We start from the raw sequence: 17,242 nt of genomic DNA, 5'->3' as shown, positions 1-17,242 counted from the left end.
CTTGTTTAAATCTTTTTTTTTAATTCGAGTTTTTTTTATTTTTTGGGGTTGATCTGCCAGGAGAAATCCAGCCCTTCACCCACTGGGTACTGCAGCTTGGGAGTGTTCACTCTGCAGAAAATAGGAATTAATTTTGCACAAGTTGTTTGACTTTGGGATAAACTGGAAAGGAGGATCATTTTGCTGCGACAGCGTCTGCGTGTGGAGCACTTTGCTGGTTTAGGAGGGATTTGTCAAGCCCAAACTAGTGAGTTTGAAGCAGGGATAAAACTCTTTCCCCTCTCTTTTTGTTTGCCTTTTAGTGTAAAAGTCCCTTAAATGCTGGGGTTTTCAATTTAAGTCTCCTAATCAGTGATTAACAAAAGGAAAGATGTAAAATTAGTGAAGACACGCTATTTAATGGCTGGAATTTGATAATTGTGCAGTTTAGGGTTTTTTAACTAAAATTAGAGGGGTTTGGTAACATGAGAACCTGCTGTTATGTGTCAGAGTTTGAAATTTGTTTTTTCTAACAGTGTTTTTTTAACAGCAGATTTTCCTTGTATTTGCTGTCGGTTCCTCTGGCTTCTCTTTTTCTTTTTCCTTTAGAAACGACAAGTTTGGAATGTTGTTGTTGGAGTTTGGGGGGATTGAGGTGGCATTTTTTGACTCAGGCGATGGAGACTCAATTTTTGGCAGAGTGTCTCTGGTCAGCTGACGTGCCCTGTGATGAATATGACCCCAAATGGGTTCCTTTCACCCCAAACCACCCCGTGAGTGTGTGATTCTGTGTCTGCAGCACCAGCTGGAGCCCAGGGAGCAGCCTTGGAGCGAGTCTGGGCAGGGACAGGAGGGAAGTGGGGAGCAGAGCAGCTCTTCAGGGGATTATTTGTAAAACCCCACGTTATTCATCACCCACTTGTGAATGATAGGCCTCAGTTCTGCTTGGGTTTGTGTTGGAGGGTTGGCATGGTGTCCCTGGGAAAGTGGAGCCTCATACTGGGGGATGTGGTTTTATAGTGTATTTTTGTAGTAATTTTTGAGAAGTATTGGTAAAGAGGTTGCTTTTTAATGTATATATATGACATATATATTGGGTTTTGGGGATGGGGCTCTTTGGGAAGAGATGCTGGAATGTGGATGAAGCTTTAACTGCAGCAGAGCTGAGGGTGTGTGAGAGATGCTGGAGGTGCTGAACTAGGAAAGAGGTGGAAGAGCAGCTTCCACCACTGACTGTTTGCACTCCTCCCTGGCCAAAGTTTCTCAGTGTCCTGCTTGCAGAAAGTGGTGCTTTCTCACTTCACAGAATCACTGGGGTTGGAAAAGCCCTCCCACCCCTGTGCCCCATCCCCACCTTGTCCCCCAGCCCAGAGCCCTGAGTGCCACATCCAGCCCTTCCTTGGGCACCTCCAGGGCTGGGGACTCCAAAGCTCCCCGGGCAGCCCCGTTCAATGTTTAACAACCCTTTCCATGAAGAAATTCTTCCTGATGTCCGATTTGAACCTCCCCTGGCACAGCTTGAGGCTGTACTTGTAGAGAAGCACTTCTGAGAGGGTCTCAGTGGCACCTTGTGCCTCCCCTGGAGCTGCTGGTGGTGAAGAGCAGCCGCTGTTTGTGGTGGTGCTTGGAGCTGCTGCCTTCGGTCGGGTTTTCTGCCCTAATTCCGGGCTGAGGGAGTTACCGTGATCCATGCACAGTACAAGTACAGCTCCTGGCTAGAGGGATGAGAGCAGCTAATCCACAGGAGCACAGCCCAGGAGTTGTGCAGAACAGGACGTGTCGACACCCGGGGCCTGACAAAGCGCCACTCAGGGGTGTGGGTGAGGCGATAAAGCAGGGCCCGAGGGGAAGGTGTTGGGACTTGCTGCTGGAGCTCCTCTCTGCACACAGACAGCTGGTTCAGAAATCCCTCCTCCCCTTTGTTAATGGGAAACTGACATTTCTTCTGGCATCCCCGGAGAAAGGCAGTTCAGGAGGTTCGGGGTGCTTTGCACACTCCGGCGACGCGTGATGGGTTTTTTAGCAGCGAGTTGATTTTTGGGGGGATTACACCTTGTGCTTCTGGGGTGCTGGGCATATTTCATCCCTTTCGGGTGTTCTTCCTGCTTTTCTCTGTTTTCCTTGACTCTAGAATTGAAAGAGGCCCTGGGTGGCTCCTCCTTTTGAGTGGTGACCTTGTGGCAGAAAGTTGTCTGACTTTGTGCTCCCCCCCACGAGTGATATGTGTGAGCATCTGGGAACGAGGAGGGATCATCAGTGTTCCTGAATTTCTCTAGGATCCCTTCCTAGCACTGGTGAAGTGTTTCCTCTTAATCCCAGCCCTGTGTGTGGAGCTGCCATGTGGAGGCAGAGCAATGCACTTCAAGCAAAGTGGGAAATGGGCTATTTTGGGAGTCTGGCATATTCTGGTATTGCCAAGTGTATCTGAATTAGTCCAGTGGATGCATCTGTTGAGTTAGCCTCTGATCCAGAGCAGTGTGTTCTCCTCCTGCCTCTCTGGGCATGGTTTAATCATTTAAATTTAAAAATTCAGCTGTAAGCTGGAGGTGAAGGTGCTGTTGGGGGAGTGGCAGCTGCTTCTAAATGGTGGTGTCATTCCAAAATAATCCACCTATTTGTTTTATGGGTAATTTCTATTCTTTACTACTTCTAGAAACTCCATTACAAGTGGCTGGTTCATCACACTGCTTTGCTCACTCCACTTTCCACCTCATCCCTGTGTTTCCCCAGGCTGATAATGAAATTCAAGTTGTTTTCTCTGCTTGAAAAGGTTGAAGTCTGATGTGATCCAGACCAAGCACCTCCCTCTCCTTTGGGGTGGTGGGTGTCTGATCTCTGGGAATTAAAACCAGAAGCATTTCTCACCTGAGGCCTCGAGCTGTGTCCCCAGCATTCCCAGCATCCTCGTCTCCACGTGGCACCCTCAGTCACTGCCCTTTCTTGTTGCACTGTTACGAATTTCTGCTGGCCTGGATTTTATTTGTGGGTTTTTCAGGCTTAGCAGGTAATAGTTATAAATGGAAATTTGAGTGTGCCACGTGGTTTCTGGCTGCAGTAAATTCATTCCCTGAGGGCTCAGGGACGTATCCCATGTGTTTTCTCCAGTGCAAATGGTTGTTTAAAACATCCATCTGCTTTATCTGCTGTTGTGTTTACAGTTGCCCTTTGTAGTTCCCGGCAGCATCTCCTCTCCACTGCTTTTGTTTATTTAAGGTTATGGTAAAATATCCCTCTCCTTTGGGGCTGTGTGGGAGCCTTTCCCAGCCTGGCTGATCCCAGGGGTCAGAGGAATAAATCATGACACCAGGATCACCCTGAGAGCCCCGAGGGGATCCTGGCAGTGGTGGTTCCAGCTGGTCCCTGATGCTGCAGCTCCTCAGAAATGGGGTTTTAGCCAAATCCTGCCCTTGACCTTCCAGGGCCCTGCAGGCAGTGGGGCTGATCGTTATCAAAAAAATAAAGGGTTTAATCCACTCAATTTGTAGCAAAAACTGACCAGTGGAATGATCTTTGTTTGGGTATTGAACTGTGTGATGTCTTGCTTGTTTGTCTGTCCAGGATGATTTAGGAAACCAGTTTCAGCTTCAGAAGAAAAAAAAAAAATTAAGAATACAACAAACAAACCCAAACCAAACTGTCTGAAAAATCCTATGAGGATATATTTGATACTTTTTCCTGGCAAAAGCTAAACATTTTCCATCCTTCTTCAGTTTCAAGCCCTCTGAAGGTTTATAGGTCCTTCTTCAGCACGTGGTGCTGTCTCTCCATGTCCATGTCCGTGCTGGAGCCGCAGGGTGCGCACGTGGGGCTGCCCCAGGCACCCCCAGGGCTCCACAGGCTTCAGAGTTTTCCTCAGGTTTTATGTCCCCATCACGGGCAAAATGTGACCCGGGGTGACATTTGGAGAAGTTGCAAAATTCTGTCTGTAAACAGTATTTTATTTTTTTTCTAACACTGAGCCCCGAGCGATGTCGCTGCTGATCTCGCACGGAAAAGCAGGAAAATACTCCCTGGCTGCAGGAGGGGGTTGTTTTCCTAGTTTTCCTTCACTACAGCAGTGCTTCCTGTCACTGGTGAGAGTGTGGAGTGCCCGGACGAGACCCCCACATGCCGTGTGAGGGGAGTGTTGGAGTTCTGTGGGACACTGGAGATGGACTTTGCACAAGGGCTTGGAGGGACAGGGTGAGAGGGAATGGCTTCCCACTGGCACAGGGCAGGGTTAGGTGGGAGATTGGGAAGGAGTGCTTGGCTGGGAGGGTGGGCAGGCCCTGGCACAGGTTGCCCAGAGAAGCTGTGGCTGCCCCTGGATCCCTGGAAGTGTCCAAGGCCAGGTTGGAGCATCCTGGGCTGGTGGAAGGTGTCCCTGCCCATGACAGGGGGTGGAACTGGGTAGTCTTTAAGGTCCCTTCCAACCCAAATCATTCTGGGATTGCATGGTGCCAAGTTCCCTGCCCTCCACTGCTGGAATTGTCTCCATTCCAATGCCAAAAGTGGGGTCAAAAGCTGCTGGGCAACTCCAGTAGTCCCAGCCAGCTTAGTCCTCATTTTAAGAACTGTGTAGAAATTTTTTTCCTGACTCATTATTTTTAACCTTCTGGCTCTTTTAGTCTGCCAGTGCCTCAGTTTGTCCATACGTTGGAGAAGCAGCTGCTGCAGAGGCACGAGCATTATCCCCCAGCTTAAAACACTACTTAAATACTTAAACTCCTCTCAACAAACAAGTCAATCTGTACAAAAGCTTTCTCTTTGGGCGTCAGAAAGTAAGAACATGTGATGAGGGAGCTCGAGCGGGCGCTGCTCTCACACCAGCGCTGACACAGCCCCGACGTGAGGCAGCTGTGCAGCAGCTGGGCTGGCTCTGGGGATGGAAACATCTGGCTGGTCCGGCGGCCCCAGCCCGCGCCGTGGGAGCTGCTGCGCCGGCTGCTCCTCTGCAGCCTCTGCTGCTGCCGTTTGAAGGCGTTCAGCACTTCAAAGCCCGGAGCAGAAAGGCTTGGCTTGCACAAACTGCCCCCTGTGCCTGCTGCGCTGGCTGGACCCGCTGCCGTGGTTGGGGTTGGTTTGCTGGCAGCGTCACGGGGTCCCTTTGCCGGTGCTGTGTCCCTGCGGGGCCTGCTCGTGGGCCGTGGGCTTTGGGACCGGGTTGTGCGCGTTAAAAGCGGCGCTGCTGCCGTGCAGAGACAGAGCAGGGAATGTTGTTCTGATTAGGAACCCGTCTGGTCCTCGCAGCAGCAAGTGGAGCCGGGTTTGGCAGCCCAAAGCCCAGCCTAGAGTGGGGAAGTGCACATTGCTGGTGTTCGGGACCGACCGTGTGAGATAGTGGCTTGTGGAAAATGCACATTCCTGAATTCCTCCCAGCTCTTTTCCCGTAGTTTCCGTTTCTACAGCACATCCTGGCGTTTCTCGTGCAGCTCATCCCTCAAAGCTCGGTTTTCTGCTGCTCCACCACACGTGGAGTGGGTGGGTTGTGAGGTCCCTGGGTCGAGCAGCACGATGGGTGTGGTTGGTCCTGTGGCACCTCTGGCCCCTCAGCTGCCCACATAACCCAGAGCACGTTCAGAAGGGTGAGGAGATGGCACAGCTGGCAGGTGGGGCCAGGCTGCCATAGGCTTCGCTTCTGGAAGGATCCACAGGGGAAAGCGATGTGGGTGTTGCTTCCCCTCGTGCCCGTGGTTTGCTGTGTGCCAGAGCTGTAAGAGCTGCTCCTGAACCCAGAGGATTCCCCTGCAGCCAGGGTAAGCCCAGCCAGGAGGGGACTAAACAGCAGCAGAATTTGGGTTATTTTTACAATGAGGTGGTGAAGCCCTGGCACAGGCTGCCCAGAGAAGCTGTGGCTGCCCCATCCCTGGAAGTGTCCCAGGCAAGGTTGGACAGGGCTTGGAGCAACCTGTGCTGGTGGAAGGTGTCCCTGCCCATGGCAGGGGGTGGGACTGGGTGATCATTAAGGTCCTTCCAACCCAACCCCATTCCATGATTTTGTAATTCCAGTTTTTGGCGAGCCCTACATTTATCTGGTGGCAGCTTCTCCAGTGCCCAGTGCTGAGCAGCCCTTGGTGCTTCCTGGATCCAGGGCTCAGGGGGACATTCCCTCCAGCCCCCACCCCCGTGCTGTGTCCCCTTTGCTTCCGAGGAGCCCCTGTGGGAGCCGGAGTTGGGCAGTTCCCGCATGGAAGGACCATCCCTGGCACACCAGGGCACCACACCCGGCCCTGCCCTGCAGGGACTTGTTCCCGTTGCTGGGCCCTGAACGGAGCAGGCACTTGCAGAGCCGTTAATCCCATCTGCATGAGGTCATGGGCTCCTTGACGTTAATTGTGGTGGATCTGATTAATTAAGCAACAAACCATAATTTATTTGAGCAGATTGACTGTACAGAATTAACCGGGCAGCCGCCGTCTCCCACCACAATTCCACGAGTTCCTGCAGGAATGGGACTCCCTGTTAAAACCTTCACCCTCCAAGTGGATGGCTGGGTAATAATTTGATTATTTCCCAGTTGCTGTAGCAGGCTGTTTGTCCTTGTGCTGGATGTATTATTTTGTGGATGTTACATTTACAGCAGACTTGTTTTCATTTTAATGGCAATACAGTCTGATTTGGCTACTTGATTCCTTCCTCCTGTTTCCTCCCCTTCCGTTTTTCTCCTTCCAATAAAATGTCATAAAAATTAATCATAGCTGAAGGCCAAATTTAACATCCAGATTGAGAAAACAGGATTTTAAAGCCCTTGTGCTGGAAGGAAAAGCACACTCGGACAGGAAGTCTTGGGTTTGTTATGGAGCAAGGAAAAATGTTTGTAAAAGTTTTTATCATAGAATCATGGAATCACAGGGTGGTTTGAATTGGAATGGACTTGAAAGATCATCCAGTTCCACCCTCTTGCTGTGGGCAGGGACATCTTCCACTAGACCAGGGTGCTCCAAGCCCCATCCAACCTGGCCTTGGACACCTCCTTGAGCACCTTATCCATCAAAACAGCAAAAAGGTTTCAGAGTTCTGAAGATTTCCCACCAAAAGGGTAGGAGTGGCTGCCTGACAACAAGGGAAGAATGAAGTTCATCAGTTCCAATGCATGACAGATGTTGTCCTGGAACTTTCTCCCACAGAGATCATCTCAGTGAGTGAATCCAAACCAGTTCTTTGCTGCAACTGGTCCCACCTCCAGCAGTGGGTTTGTGTAGAACGAAGATAAAAGGAGAAATACCAGAGAACTGAAAAATGGTAAAAGAGCCCTGAAGGTCTTTGCTGGAGCAGCACCTAATTCAGGGAATTTTTTTTTAAGGGGGTTATGGCCTTGAGGGGGATTGTGCTATTGACCTCATGCTGTCCTGGGTGTACTGGAGAAGATCCAGGTGATGGACAGCAAGAGCAAAGGTGCAGATGGAGAAAGCAGAAGGAAAAAATATGGTTGATACTGAGTCTCTGAAGGTCAGGTTCCCCCAAAGCAAAGTGTGTGCTGTGCTTTATAAAAGTGCCCATATTTTGATAATATAAATGCTAGAATAAGGAAGGAATTGCTGTTGTTATGCAGGAGGAGAAACCATGACCTCCATATGGAGGGGGACACAGCCCAGCTGGCTGAAAATGGGCCCAAAGAAGACTACAAGGGCTAATTAAAATGTGAAAAACTGTGAATTCCTGCTAATAGACAGCAGATCCTGCCTGGCACTGGTTCACAGCTAAATTTGATTTCCTTAGGAGGCACAAGGAACTGATTTAAGTCCCTTACCTTGCGCTGACATTGATACTTTTCAGTGTTTTACCCAGCGTGTTCCCAGCGAGGGGCTCTTCCCGCAGATCTGCTGTGCCGGACCCGCTCTCTGCAGCAGGAATCTCTTACTCCTGCTACCAGGAAAAAATCTACTGCAGGTGTCTTCATATGCAGTGTTTAACGCAGCTCTGACCTTGTTCTCCTCACATCTGGCTTGTGTTTCAGCTTTCCCTGCAGTGCCAGCAGGTGGAAGGGGTGGGGAGCCTCGGCGTGGCCGAGGTCGGGTCCATCCCAGGGGCACTGCGTCTCCATCCAGCGTCCCTGTGGGAGCCACCGGCTCGAGGCAGCTCCAGGGAGAGGTGTCTTGAGACAACTCTTTGGACAAACATCCTTGCAAACCAAATCACTGTCTTCCAGGCTTGAGGTGATGCTGGTTTGGTGTCATTTTTAGCTGTTTAGGTGCCCCTGTTATGTCAGTGGAAGTTGTGGTGTGTGTGGAACCAGGGATTTGGGCTGTGCACCTGGTTCCATTTTATACTGAAACAGATTTTCTGTGGAGATTTATGACAGCAACTGTTTTCTTCAGGGTTCCATAAGTTATTCTCCCTGTGCTGTAGGAATTCCAGAACCTTCCTTCTCCAAAGTTATACCCTTCCCTTCTCCCATGAAAAGCAAATCCACCTGCCTGCTGTTTCTGCCTTGGCAGGGTTTACAAACTTTTGCTCCAGGTTCCCTGAGTCGATAGAAAGTAAGAACCAGGTGGTGTGTTCAGTTGGATCAGCGGTGGAAATATAAATATTTGGTATGTTGCTTATTGAACTAAGCTAAGTTTTAGATGGGGAAGGTTTAGATTAGAGGAAAGGAGGAAATTCCTTTTTGGAATTGGAGTTGCAGTGCATGAGGTGAGCACTGCTGGTGTAGATCTACTTAAAGCTCTGTGACATGTGAAGAGGAGGGAGAGGGAAGGTTCTGGGGAGGGTTTGGTGCTGAAGGAAGTTTACAAGGTGTGTTCACCCTCCAGTGACAGTGAATTCCCTGTGTTAGTCCCGTTGGAATGAGGCTTGGACAGATAGCTGCCAATTGGATTGAATGTTGTGTGCTCCAAAATACAGTGGCTTTCCTGGGCAATGAAGTTAAAACACCAATAAAAGCTTAGGAAAATAGGCTCCCTCCTCTTTCATTGCTCTCCAGGGATTGTTACCACAGTCCCTGGAAGACCTGGAGTGTGACTCCCTGGCCTTCTCCAAACGGGGATTGCGCAGTCCTCGTGCAGAGGCTTTTCAGCCCAGGGACAGAGGTGCTCAGCAGCCTGAGGGCACCTCCAGCTCTCTTCTTAGAAGTGCTGGTGGCATGTTAAGGACTGTAGATGTGCCAAGATGGGAGGTCCTGCCTGCTGGCAGGAGCTGATGCTCTGCCCCTGGTCCATGGCATTCCTGGTCCACCTCCATCAGCGAGGATGTGAACCATCTGCCAGGGTCATCTCTGATTTCTGGTGGTCAAATACTGACTTGAGTCCTTGGTTGTCACTTGTGAAGTTCCTCATGTGTATTGGGACAGAGGTGGCTCTGCTGCTACAGCTCCTGCACGGAGCCATAGCTCAATCCCTCCTCCCCCCTGGACAGGATCCTCAGCATCACTGGTGCTTCTGTTCTCTGGGTAAGAGGATAGCTTTGGGTGGAAAAAGCTTCTGAAGATCCCCTGAAATCCTTGTGTGCAGGTGGGAGCTGTGGTGGTTTCACATTGACTCCAAGCTGATGGTTTGTGCCCCTCGGGCTTCAGGGGGAGCAGCTGGGCAGAGCAGGGATGTGCCTGGTGTTGGGAGTGGAGAGGAGAGAGGTGGAGCAGCAATAGGGACCAGAAGAGTTATGGGCATCTTGGCATCAAGGATCACACTCAGGCTTCCTGCAGAAAGAGCTGGTGGGGGGTTTGTTGTGGAGTGTCACACCTTGGAAAGGCTGCACACAGCCAGGCTGGGAACACCAGCGCTGGGGAAGGCTCATGGGGGAGTGGAGAATGTGTAATCTCTGCTGTCTCCATCACACCCTGTGCTCCTCTCCCTCGTGCCATTTATCACGTTCCACAAGTTCTGCACTCAGGGCTGAGGCTCATCCTGCAGACAGGACATGGTGTCACAGTTTTGCCACGTTGAAATGGGAATTGTTTACTCTTTCACTCCTTGCGTTTTTACGAGGAGCAAGGAATGATGACAAAAGCAAGACTTAAAATATGTTGAATGGGGTTTCTTAAAAGCAAAGCCATTCCTTCAGCTTCTTTCTAGTCTGCTTGGAAATAATTTTTTTTTTTTTTTTTTTTTTTACCACGTGTTACCAGAGGCGAATTTCTGGAGGACAATGGGGCTGATATTCAAGTAGCTGCTGCTCTGAACCACAACCTCTGATGGCTGAACTTCAGAGTGCCAGAAAAACAACAGTATTGCTTGCAAAGAATGCAGCTGCAGAGCCTGGCCTGGCTGTCAGGCTCCCCTCACTAACGATCTCCCTAACTGCAAACGAAGAGGGAATGTGACTTTAACAATGCCCTCAAACAATCGTGCAAGGGGATGATTTCATGCTTTTTTCTCGGGTGCTTTAAGACATTGAGCTGTAGCAGAGTGTGGGTTTCTTGATGAGATCTAAAGCTGGCTGGACATGTTTTCTCCAGAGGAACTGGAAGCTGTTGGATGCAGAGCATCTCAGGAGGTTTTATTGGTGATAAAGATGTTCTGAAAGACTTTGCAAGAACACTCTTTCCAACAGAAGGGGCTTGTGCATCTGCAGGTTTGAGTGTTTTTCCCAGTTCTGCAGGAAGGTGACACTTGTTCTTCCTATCAACTTGGCTTTGCCTAGGGAAAAAAATCCACCTTTTGTGCATAATTGCACAGGTTGGGTTGTGTTTTTCCACTTTTCTTACTTCCCAGCTGTTTGACTGTTGGAAATGCATTTCCTTGGTGTCCTGTGGTTCTTCGAGGGACTTTTGACAAGGGCTTGCAGTGACAGGACAAGGAGGAATGGCTTTGAGCTTCAGGGGATAGATGGTATAGGGGATATTGTGAAGAAATCCTTCCCTGGGAGGGTGGGCAGGCCCTGGCACAGGTTGCCCAGAGAAGCTGTGGCTGCCCCATCCCTGGAAGTGTCCCAGGCCAGGTTGGACGGGGCTTGGAGCATCCTGGGCTGGTGGAAGGTGTCCCTGCCCGTGGCAGGGGGTGGGACTGGGTGGTCATCAAGGTCCCTCCCAACCCAAACCATTCTGTGACCCTGTGATTCATTCCTGTTAAGTGTTTCTGAGAGTTGTGCATTATTTAGGGCATTTGTAGAGTGGTGCAGTAAAATATGCAAATTTGATAGTATCTGCAGCATCCAGGCCTCGGTTTTCTTACTGCTCGTGGTTTGTGTGTGCAGTCATAACTCTGAGGTACATTTGGGGCTCACAGCCTGAAGAAAGCTTCCTATTTTATGGGAACTTGAAGAAACATGGGGGTTTTATATATATAATTTTTTATTCCTTCTTGTGCAGATTGTGGGATGTCCATCCTTACAAATGAGTTTCTGAGTGACCACAAGCTCCAGTATTTTGGGAGTTCCCACAGTGCTCCCTTGACATCCATCCCAGGGAAGCTTTGTCTCACGTTTCTAGCACAGGTTCTGCAGGGAAAATCAGCTCTGTTCTATGCGTGCCTTTGTTTTTCTTTGTTTTGGTGAGAGAAACCAAGGTAGAACCAATTCCCCTGGCGAGACTTGCCTGTGCTATTGTTTCACAGGTTATTTTGAGGTCTGGCTTCCCCCTGGGATTTTTCCTCTCTTGGCTTTTTGACCTTTTTGCATCCTATAGTGATTCTCTTGATTAGAATGACTGAGTTGTAATGGATATACACGGTGCTTCTAAAATTAAACTTCAGGGTGTTTCTAAAATTAAAGGTAATTTGAGGGCTTTGAGTCAGGGGAGGAGGGAAGTGGGGGTGGTTCAGACTTCTCTGTCGCTGTGGCAGAGCCATGCAGGGAAAATACCTGCTCCCAAAAGAGAAGCTGTGTGTGCTGGGCTCCTCAAAACTACTCTGGCTCTGCAAGTGCAGAGTCTGAGAGAATCAGTTCCCTGTGACTTTGAGGATAAGGAGTTTCAGTGAGATTGTGGACTAGGTGGTAATTCCTTTTAGACCTTCCAGAAGGGATGGTGCCACAGCCAGGGTGCCCCATGATCCACAGGGTGATGCAGAGGTTTGAGCAGGATGGGATCTTAGAGCTCATCCAGTGCCACCCCTGCCACGGGCAGGGACACCTTCCACCAGCCCAGGCTGCTCCAACCTGGCCTTGGACACTTTCAGGGATCCAGGGGCAGCCACAGCTTCTCTGGGCAACCTGTGCCAGGGCCTGCCCACCCTCCCAGGGAAGGATTCCTTCCTGATAGATTATGAATATCTCGGGGTTGATGAATGGAAAAATCCTCGCTGCCCTTCCGAGCGGTGCCGGCTGCGATCCCAGCCGGACACAGACAGGCCCTTCATGGCTGTGCCAGCAGCCCCAGAGTCCCCCCAGGTCCCACAGCTGCAGCCCCTGAACAAGGGAGCCCTTGAGTCAGTGGAGAGAGCCTTGACCTTCATCAGTGCAGAACTCGGGGCTGAACGGGGCGTTCCCGGGGCGGCTGCAAGGGCTTCCTTACCCTTTGCCCTGTCCCTGAGCCCACAGTGATCCTGAGCACTCCCTCCCTCCCTGCCTGGACCTCTGAACCCCTCTGAGCCAGGCTCTGGAGGCTAAATGCCATTTTTTGCATAATTAAAAGCCCTGTGGAAGTATTCCCTCGGACAGACTCCCCCCTCTGCTCACACCAGTGGTGTCCATTCCCAGGCTCAGCGTGGAGTGCTGGTGTGTCACTTCTTCAGGAAAACAGGGTTTTGTGGGAGTTGTCTCACAGGAGCAGCTGGTGTGGTCACAGTCAATGCCACAATAAAAAATGCTGGGCTTGTTGTTTTATTTCCTGAGTAAAAGGTGTGTTTCAGTCGTCCACCCCTCACTGTCATTTCTCTTTCTGACTCAGTCTGATTAGACTTAAACACAAAGTTTAGTGGGCAGATTACTTTTAGCCAATATTTAGTGTTTTTTTCTGAGTGATGAGTGAGATCAGAATAAAACCTGGGTGAGAGCAGAGCAGCAGAGTGGAGGTTGTTCAGCCTGGAGGAACAGCCTGTTCCTGGGAGGAACCTGTTTGCTCTGACACCACTGGGGCTGTACCACTGCAAAATCTCCTCAGGATGAAAAGTGTCGAGTTCAGGCGTCGTGCTGGGAGCAGCTCGTGTGTCACTGGGCCAGATCCACAGGGTTTGGGGGCAGGAGGCTGCACATCCCAACAGGCCAGTTCTCCACTGCTTCGTTTTCAGTGCCTCTATTTCATCGTGTTTGGTAAAGCTCCAGTAAGGGATCCAAGCAATAACAGCATTTCATTGACATCCTAACCTGAACTGTGATGCAATTTGTCCCTTCCCTTAGTTCTGCAGTGTTTCAACTTGAACTAAACTAGTGATTTAAGGAAAAATTCACTTTTCGCTCATGCCTTGCTCTGCTGTGTCGGGGACGGTGCTGGTGGTGCTCCAGGAGCCTCCTGCTCCATGCCTGGGGCAGCACAGTGGGATGTGGGAGGTTTGGGAAGGTGGGCACAGGGAGTAAAGCAAGATGCAGATGTGAGATCTGAATGAAGCAGGGCTGGGATGCTCTGAGGTTGGAAGGAGAGCGTGTGCCCGGGAAATCACTTGGGAATGGCCTGGAGAGGGGAGGTGAGAGCCCCCTTTGTCAAAGCAAAGAGGCCTTCAGTGATTATTGCTGTTGATAGGCACTTTTATGGGCTGTGCTCTCTTATCCAGCCATTCACAGGAGGTGTTTATTCTCCTCTGCTCTTTGAAAGATGCTTTTGATGCCACAGGTTTTGTTCTCAGAACAATAACGTGCTTGATAACCTTTGGGGCTGCTTTCTGAAGTCCCTTGGTTCTTGTCTTGGGCTGTGTTTGGGGTTTCTGTGTGTTTACAGCTTAAATAACTGTGATTGGCTTTATTCAGCATCGAGAAATCCATCCTGGTCGGAGCAGCCCTGGCTGCTGGTGGATGCAGTAACACACAGAAGGTGTTTGCTCCCTAATAAATCTTTGAATTCCTTATTTTATGAAGTGGGAATAGCTGGGGAAAACACCGCTGGTGATGAGCTGTGGTGCCCGGGGGTAGCTGGGAGACTGGTTTCTTAGCCCAAATTCCAATTTCTGGGTTGGGATGGTGATTTAAAACCTGTGAAAGAGTTTTAAAGGCACCAGCAACCTTTTCCTGAATAAGAGGTCACTACATAAAATTTTTGCCTCTTGGAAAAGCTTGTGTTATAAATGTCGTTGCTCTAGGTTTAAAGTGTTAATTTATGTGGTATATTGGGTTGGATTTAAAGGTCCCTGAAGACCTTTGAATCTCAGTAGCTAATAAGGCTTGCAGAAGAGAGCTTGAGAGAGGAAAAACTTACTGGCAGTGAGCAATGCTGGTGAAGGAGCTCCAGGATTGAGCCGGTTTTGCAGAGAATAATTAGAAATTATCGTGTTGCCTTTTGATGTGTTTGATTATCTCCAGCTATAGATCTCCCTGTGTCCCTGTCCTGCAGCCCCCCACTCCTGGGGGAAGGATTCTCCCTGCTGAAACCCCTCAGGCTGAGTTTTCCCAAGTCTTATAATGCTTCCAAGGGGACAGAGCTGCTTGGGATGAGCTGAGCACACCTGAGCAGCCACCTCCCATCTGCCTTGGCTCTCCCGCTCTGTCCCTGATGGAATGGATGTGGTGTTCAGACTCCAATCTCTCTTCTCAGCTAAACCAGCCCTTCAAAAATGCTTAGACTTGTCCTTCCTCTTCCAGCTGGCCTTGCTGAACTTCTTTCACCCCGAGGAAAAGCTGCACATTGGAGAGGAAGGGAGACGTGTCCGCCGGAATAAAAGGAGTAAAGGCAGCGAAGGGCCCGATGGTGAGTCCTGCTCAGCTTCTCTCTGATTTTGGTTCCCTTCCAGATGAGGAATTCCAGGAGTTCTGATTTCTGCAACTGTAGGTCAGGTGATTTTGTGTGAATTAATGCAGCTTACAAATTCCATCCTTGACTCCTCTGACAGTGAGCTCTGTGCTCGTTTTAAGCTGTAATTTGTACTTTTATGCCTTTATTTGTTGTTCTGCACACCTGTCTCTGCTTAAAGTCATCAAGAAGCTATTCATAACCCAACCAACAGCTGGGAACATCTGGATCACTAAATGGGAACTGCTCTGAGGGGGTTTTGCAATGCAATGGAGTCTCAGGTGGGTTCAAAGCCCGTGTGAAGGGAAGTCAGAGTTGGATTAGAAGAGTGGAAAGGTACCTGATTTCAGTGTGAGGGATTTAATTTCCCATCCTGTGTTTTTATGATTGTCATAACCCTAAGACATGAGCATTTCCTCCTGGAAGAGCTCCTGTGCTTGCCAACTGCAGGAGAGCACAGGTGCCCTTTTATATGGGGAGGAGAAAGGACTGGATGCCAGGGACAGTGGGGAAGGGAATGCTGCAGCAGTGGTCTGTGCATGGCTGGGTGCCTGCTAAGCCCGAGTCCTGACTGTTAAAATCCTCTTGGCTATCATTAGTTTTCCTGTCCAGCTCCATGAGATTCCCATCTCCCCTGAAACCTTCACAGTTTCACAGTGGAAAAGCATTTCCCTGTGGCTCTGCTCCAAGAAAGGGCTTGGTGAAACTCCCTGGGTTCTCTTCCCCGGAACGCTGACAAGTATGATGGATTTGGTACAGGCTCCCTGAGTGATTCCAGCTCCGTGTGGTCCGGCATCTCCGGAGCCGGGGTCTCTCTGCTGCTCAGATGGCTCAGGCAGGATCTGGGTCCTTTTCCACCGACCCCTTGAAATCTGTCCCAGTGTCTTCACCATCCCCCTGTGCCGGTAGCAAGTTCCCACTGGCTGCGAGCGGTGCTGATGGAGCGGTGCTGGCAGATGTTGGGAGGGACCAGCCTCGTCCCTCAGGCTGCCTCTGCACTGCCAGATGTGCACAGGAACGCTGCAGGGGAGAGGGAGATGCTGAAAGTCGGTGTCTAGCGAGGGCTTTGCTCATCATCCTTGTGCTTGACTGGAAATGTGTCGTCCTTTTATGACTGGCATTCCTTCCCCAGATTTCCTTTACGTTCTCTGGATGCTCAGAGTTGAGTCACTCCAGAAATGCAGGGCACTTCCACCACTTATCCAGTTCAGGGAAGGGTCTGGAGCAGCAGGAGGGCTGAGGGAGCTGGGGGGGCTCAGCCTGGAGAAAAGGAGGCTCAGGGGGGACCTTCTGGCTCTGCAATCCCTGACAGGAGAGGGGAGCCGGGGGGGATCGGGTTCTGCTCCCAGGGAACAGGGACAGGAGGAGAGGGAACGGCCTCAGGCTGTGCCAGGGGAGGCTCAGGTTGGACATCAGGAGGAATTTCTGCCTGGAAAGGGTGGTCAGGCCTTGGCAGGGGCTGCCCAGGGAGGTTTGGAGTGCCCAGCCCTGGAGGTGTCCAAGGCAGACCTGGCCATGGCACTCAGTGCTCTGGGCTGGGGGACAAGGTGGGGATGGGGCACAGGGGAGGGACCTGTGGGCTGGGAGGGCTTTTCCAGCCTCAGTGATTCTGGGATTCTTTTATCTGTGTCTTTTGGTAAATTAGGGATTTCAACCCCATAGCTGCTAGAGATGGGAAAACTTCCAGAGGGACAGGTCATGTTCCTCATGGCTTTGGCAAGTGGTTGCCTCGTGTTTGTCCGTGGTGGTTTTATTGGGTAGAGCTGCACTTAACAAGTGAGAGCTGTCAGGGCAGGGAGTGACCTTGTAACAACCGTAAAATCAATAAACAAGCAGAGCCTGTCCTTGGGGAGCTCGTGCTGTTTGTTTTAGACCTTCGTGAAGGAATCTTGGTGTTGGAGCAGGGCAGTGAATCATTGCACTAATAAATAAAGTCATGTCACGGTACTGATAACACCGTTTTCTCCGTGAGTTTTGCAAAGGGAAAGTCGATCAAATCTTTGATCTCCAAAGAGCCTCCAGAAGATAAAAGTGGATGAACTATAAATTCCCAGAAGGAAGGAGATGTGCTTTCCACTTGAGGCCTCGCTAATATTTGTCTGGAATTAATTTTACGAACTTTCAAGTCCTTTCACACGTGCGGTGAAAGACCAAAGTGATCCAAGTGTGTAAGCCATGGCTGGAGGGAGGCTGCTCCATCCCCTTCACGGCTCTTCCAGTCCTGCTCACCTTGGTACCCACAACAGGCTGGCTTTGATTTATGAACATCAGAAATAACCTGGTTTCTCCCCTAAAAGCTTTTTCTTTAGGACAGTTTGCTTTCAAGTCTTTTGCTGCGAAAAAGGAGGGTTTGGGCCAGGGCAGAGCTGGTTCCATGTGGGCAGGGGAGGGTGATGGCTGTGCCCAGGGCACGGAGCCACAGGGATGGGACATGGGAGGCCACGAGCAGCAAAGCTGCTTTTGGTGCCTCTTTGTTAAAAAACCCAAGGAAAATTGTGTGAGATAGTGCAAAGCCATCGGTTGGATCCTGTCCCT

The 17,242-nt window shown here is 50.3% G+C and overlaps 1 protein-coding gene across 2 annotated transcripts in view; it reads left to right on the top strand.

Moving 5' to 3' along the window:
• Window positions 1-17,242, top strand: part of EDA (ectodysplasin A) — a 61,762-nt gene that overhangs the window by 22,040 nt on the left and 22,480 nt on the right. For both annotated transcript variants that reach the window (XM_050310753.1, XM_050310751.1), the window contains exon 2: window positions 14,560-14,665. In XM_050310753.1, coding sequence (XP_050166710.1) covers window positions 14,560-14,665 — 106 coding nt within the window. The remainder of the gene's footprint in view (window positions 1-14,559; window positions 14,666-17,242) is intronic.

Source organism: Myiozetetes cayanensis, unplaced genomic scaffold, assembly GCF_022539395.1.
Source record: "Myiozetetes cayanensis isolate MyiCay16 unplaced genomic scaffold, myiCay2020 scf15, whole genome shotgun sequence".
NCBI classification, from domain to species: Eukaryota; Metazoa; Chordata; class Aves; order Passeriformes; family Tyrannidae; genus Myiozetetes; species Myiozetetes cayanensis.
The sequence above is the reverse complement of the archived record's forward strand: the minus strand, read 5'-3'. Positions and strand labels throughout refer to the sequence as shown.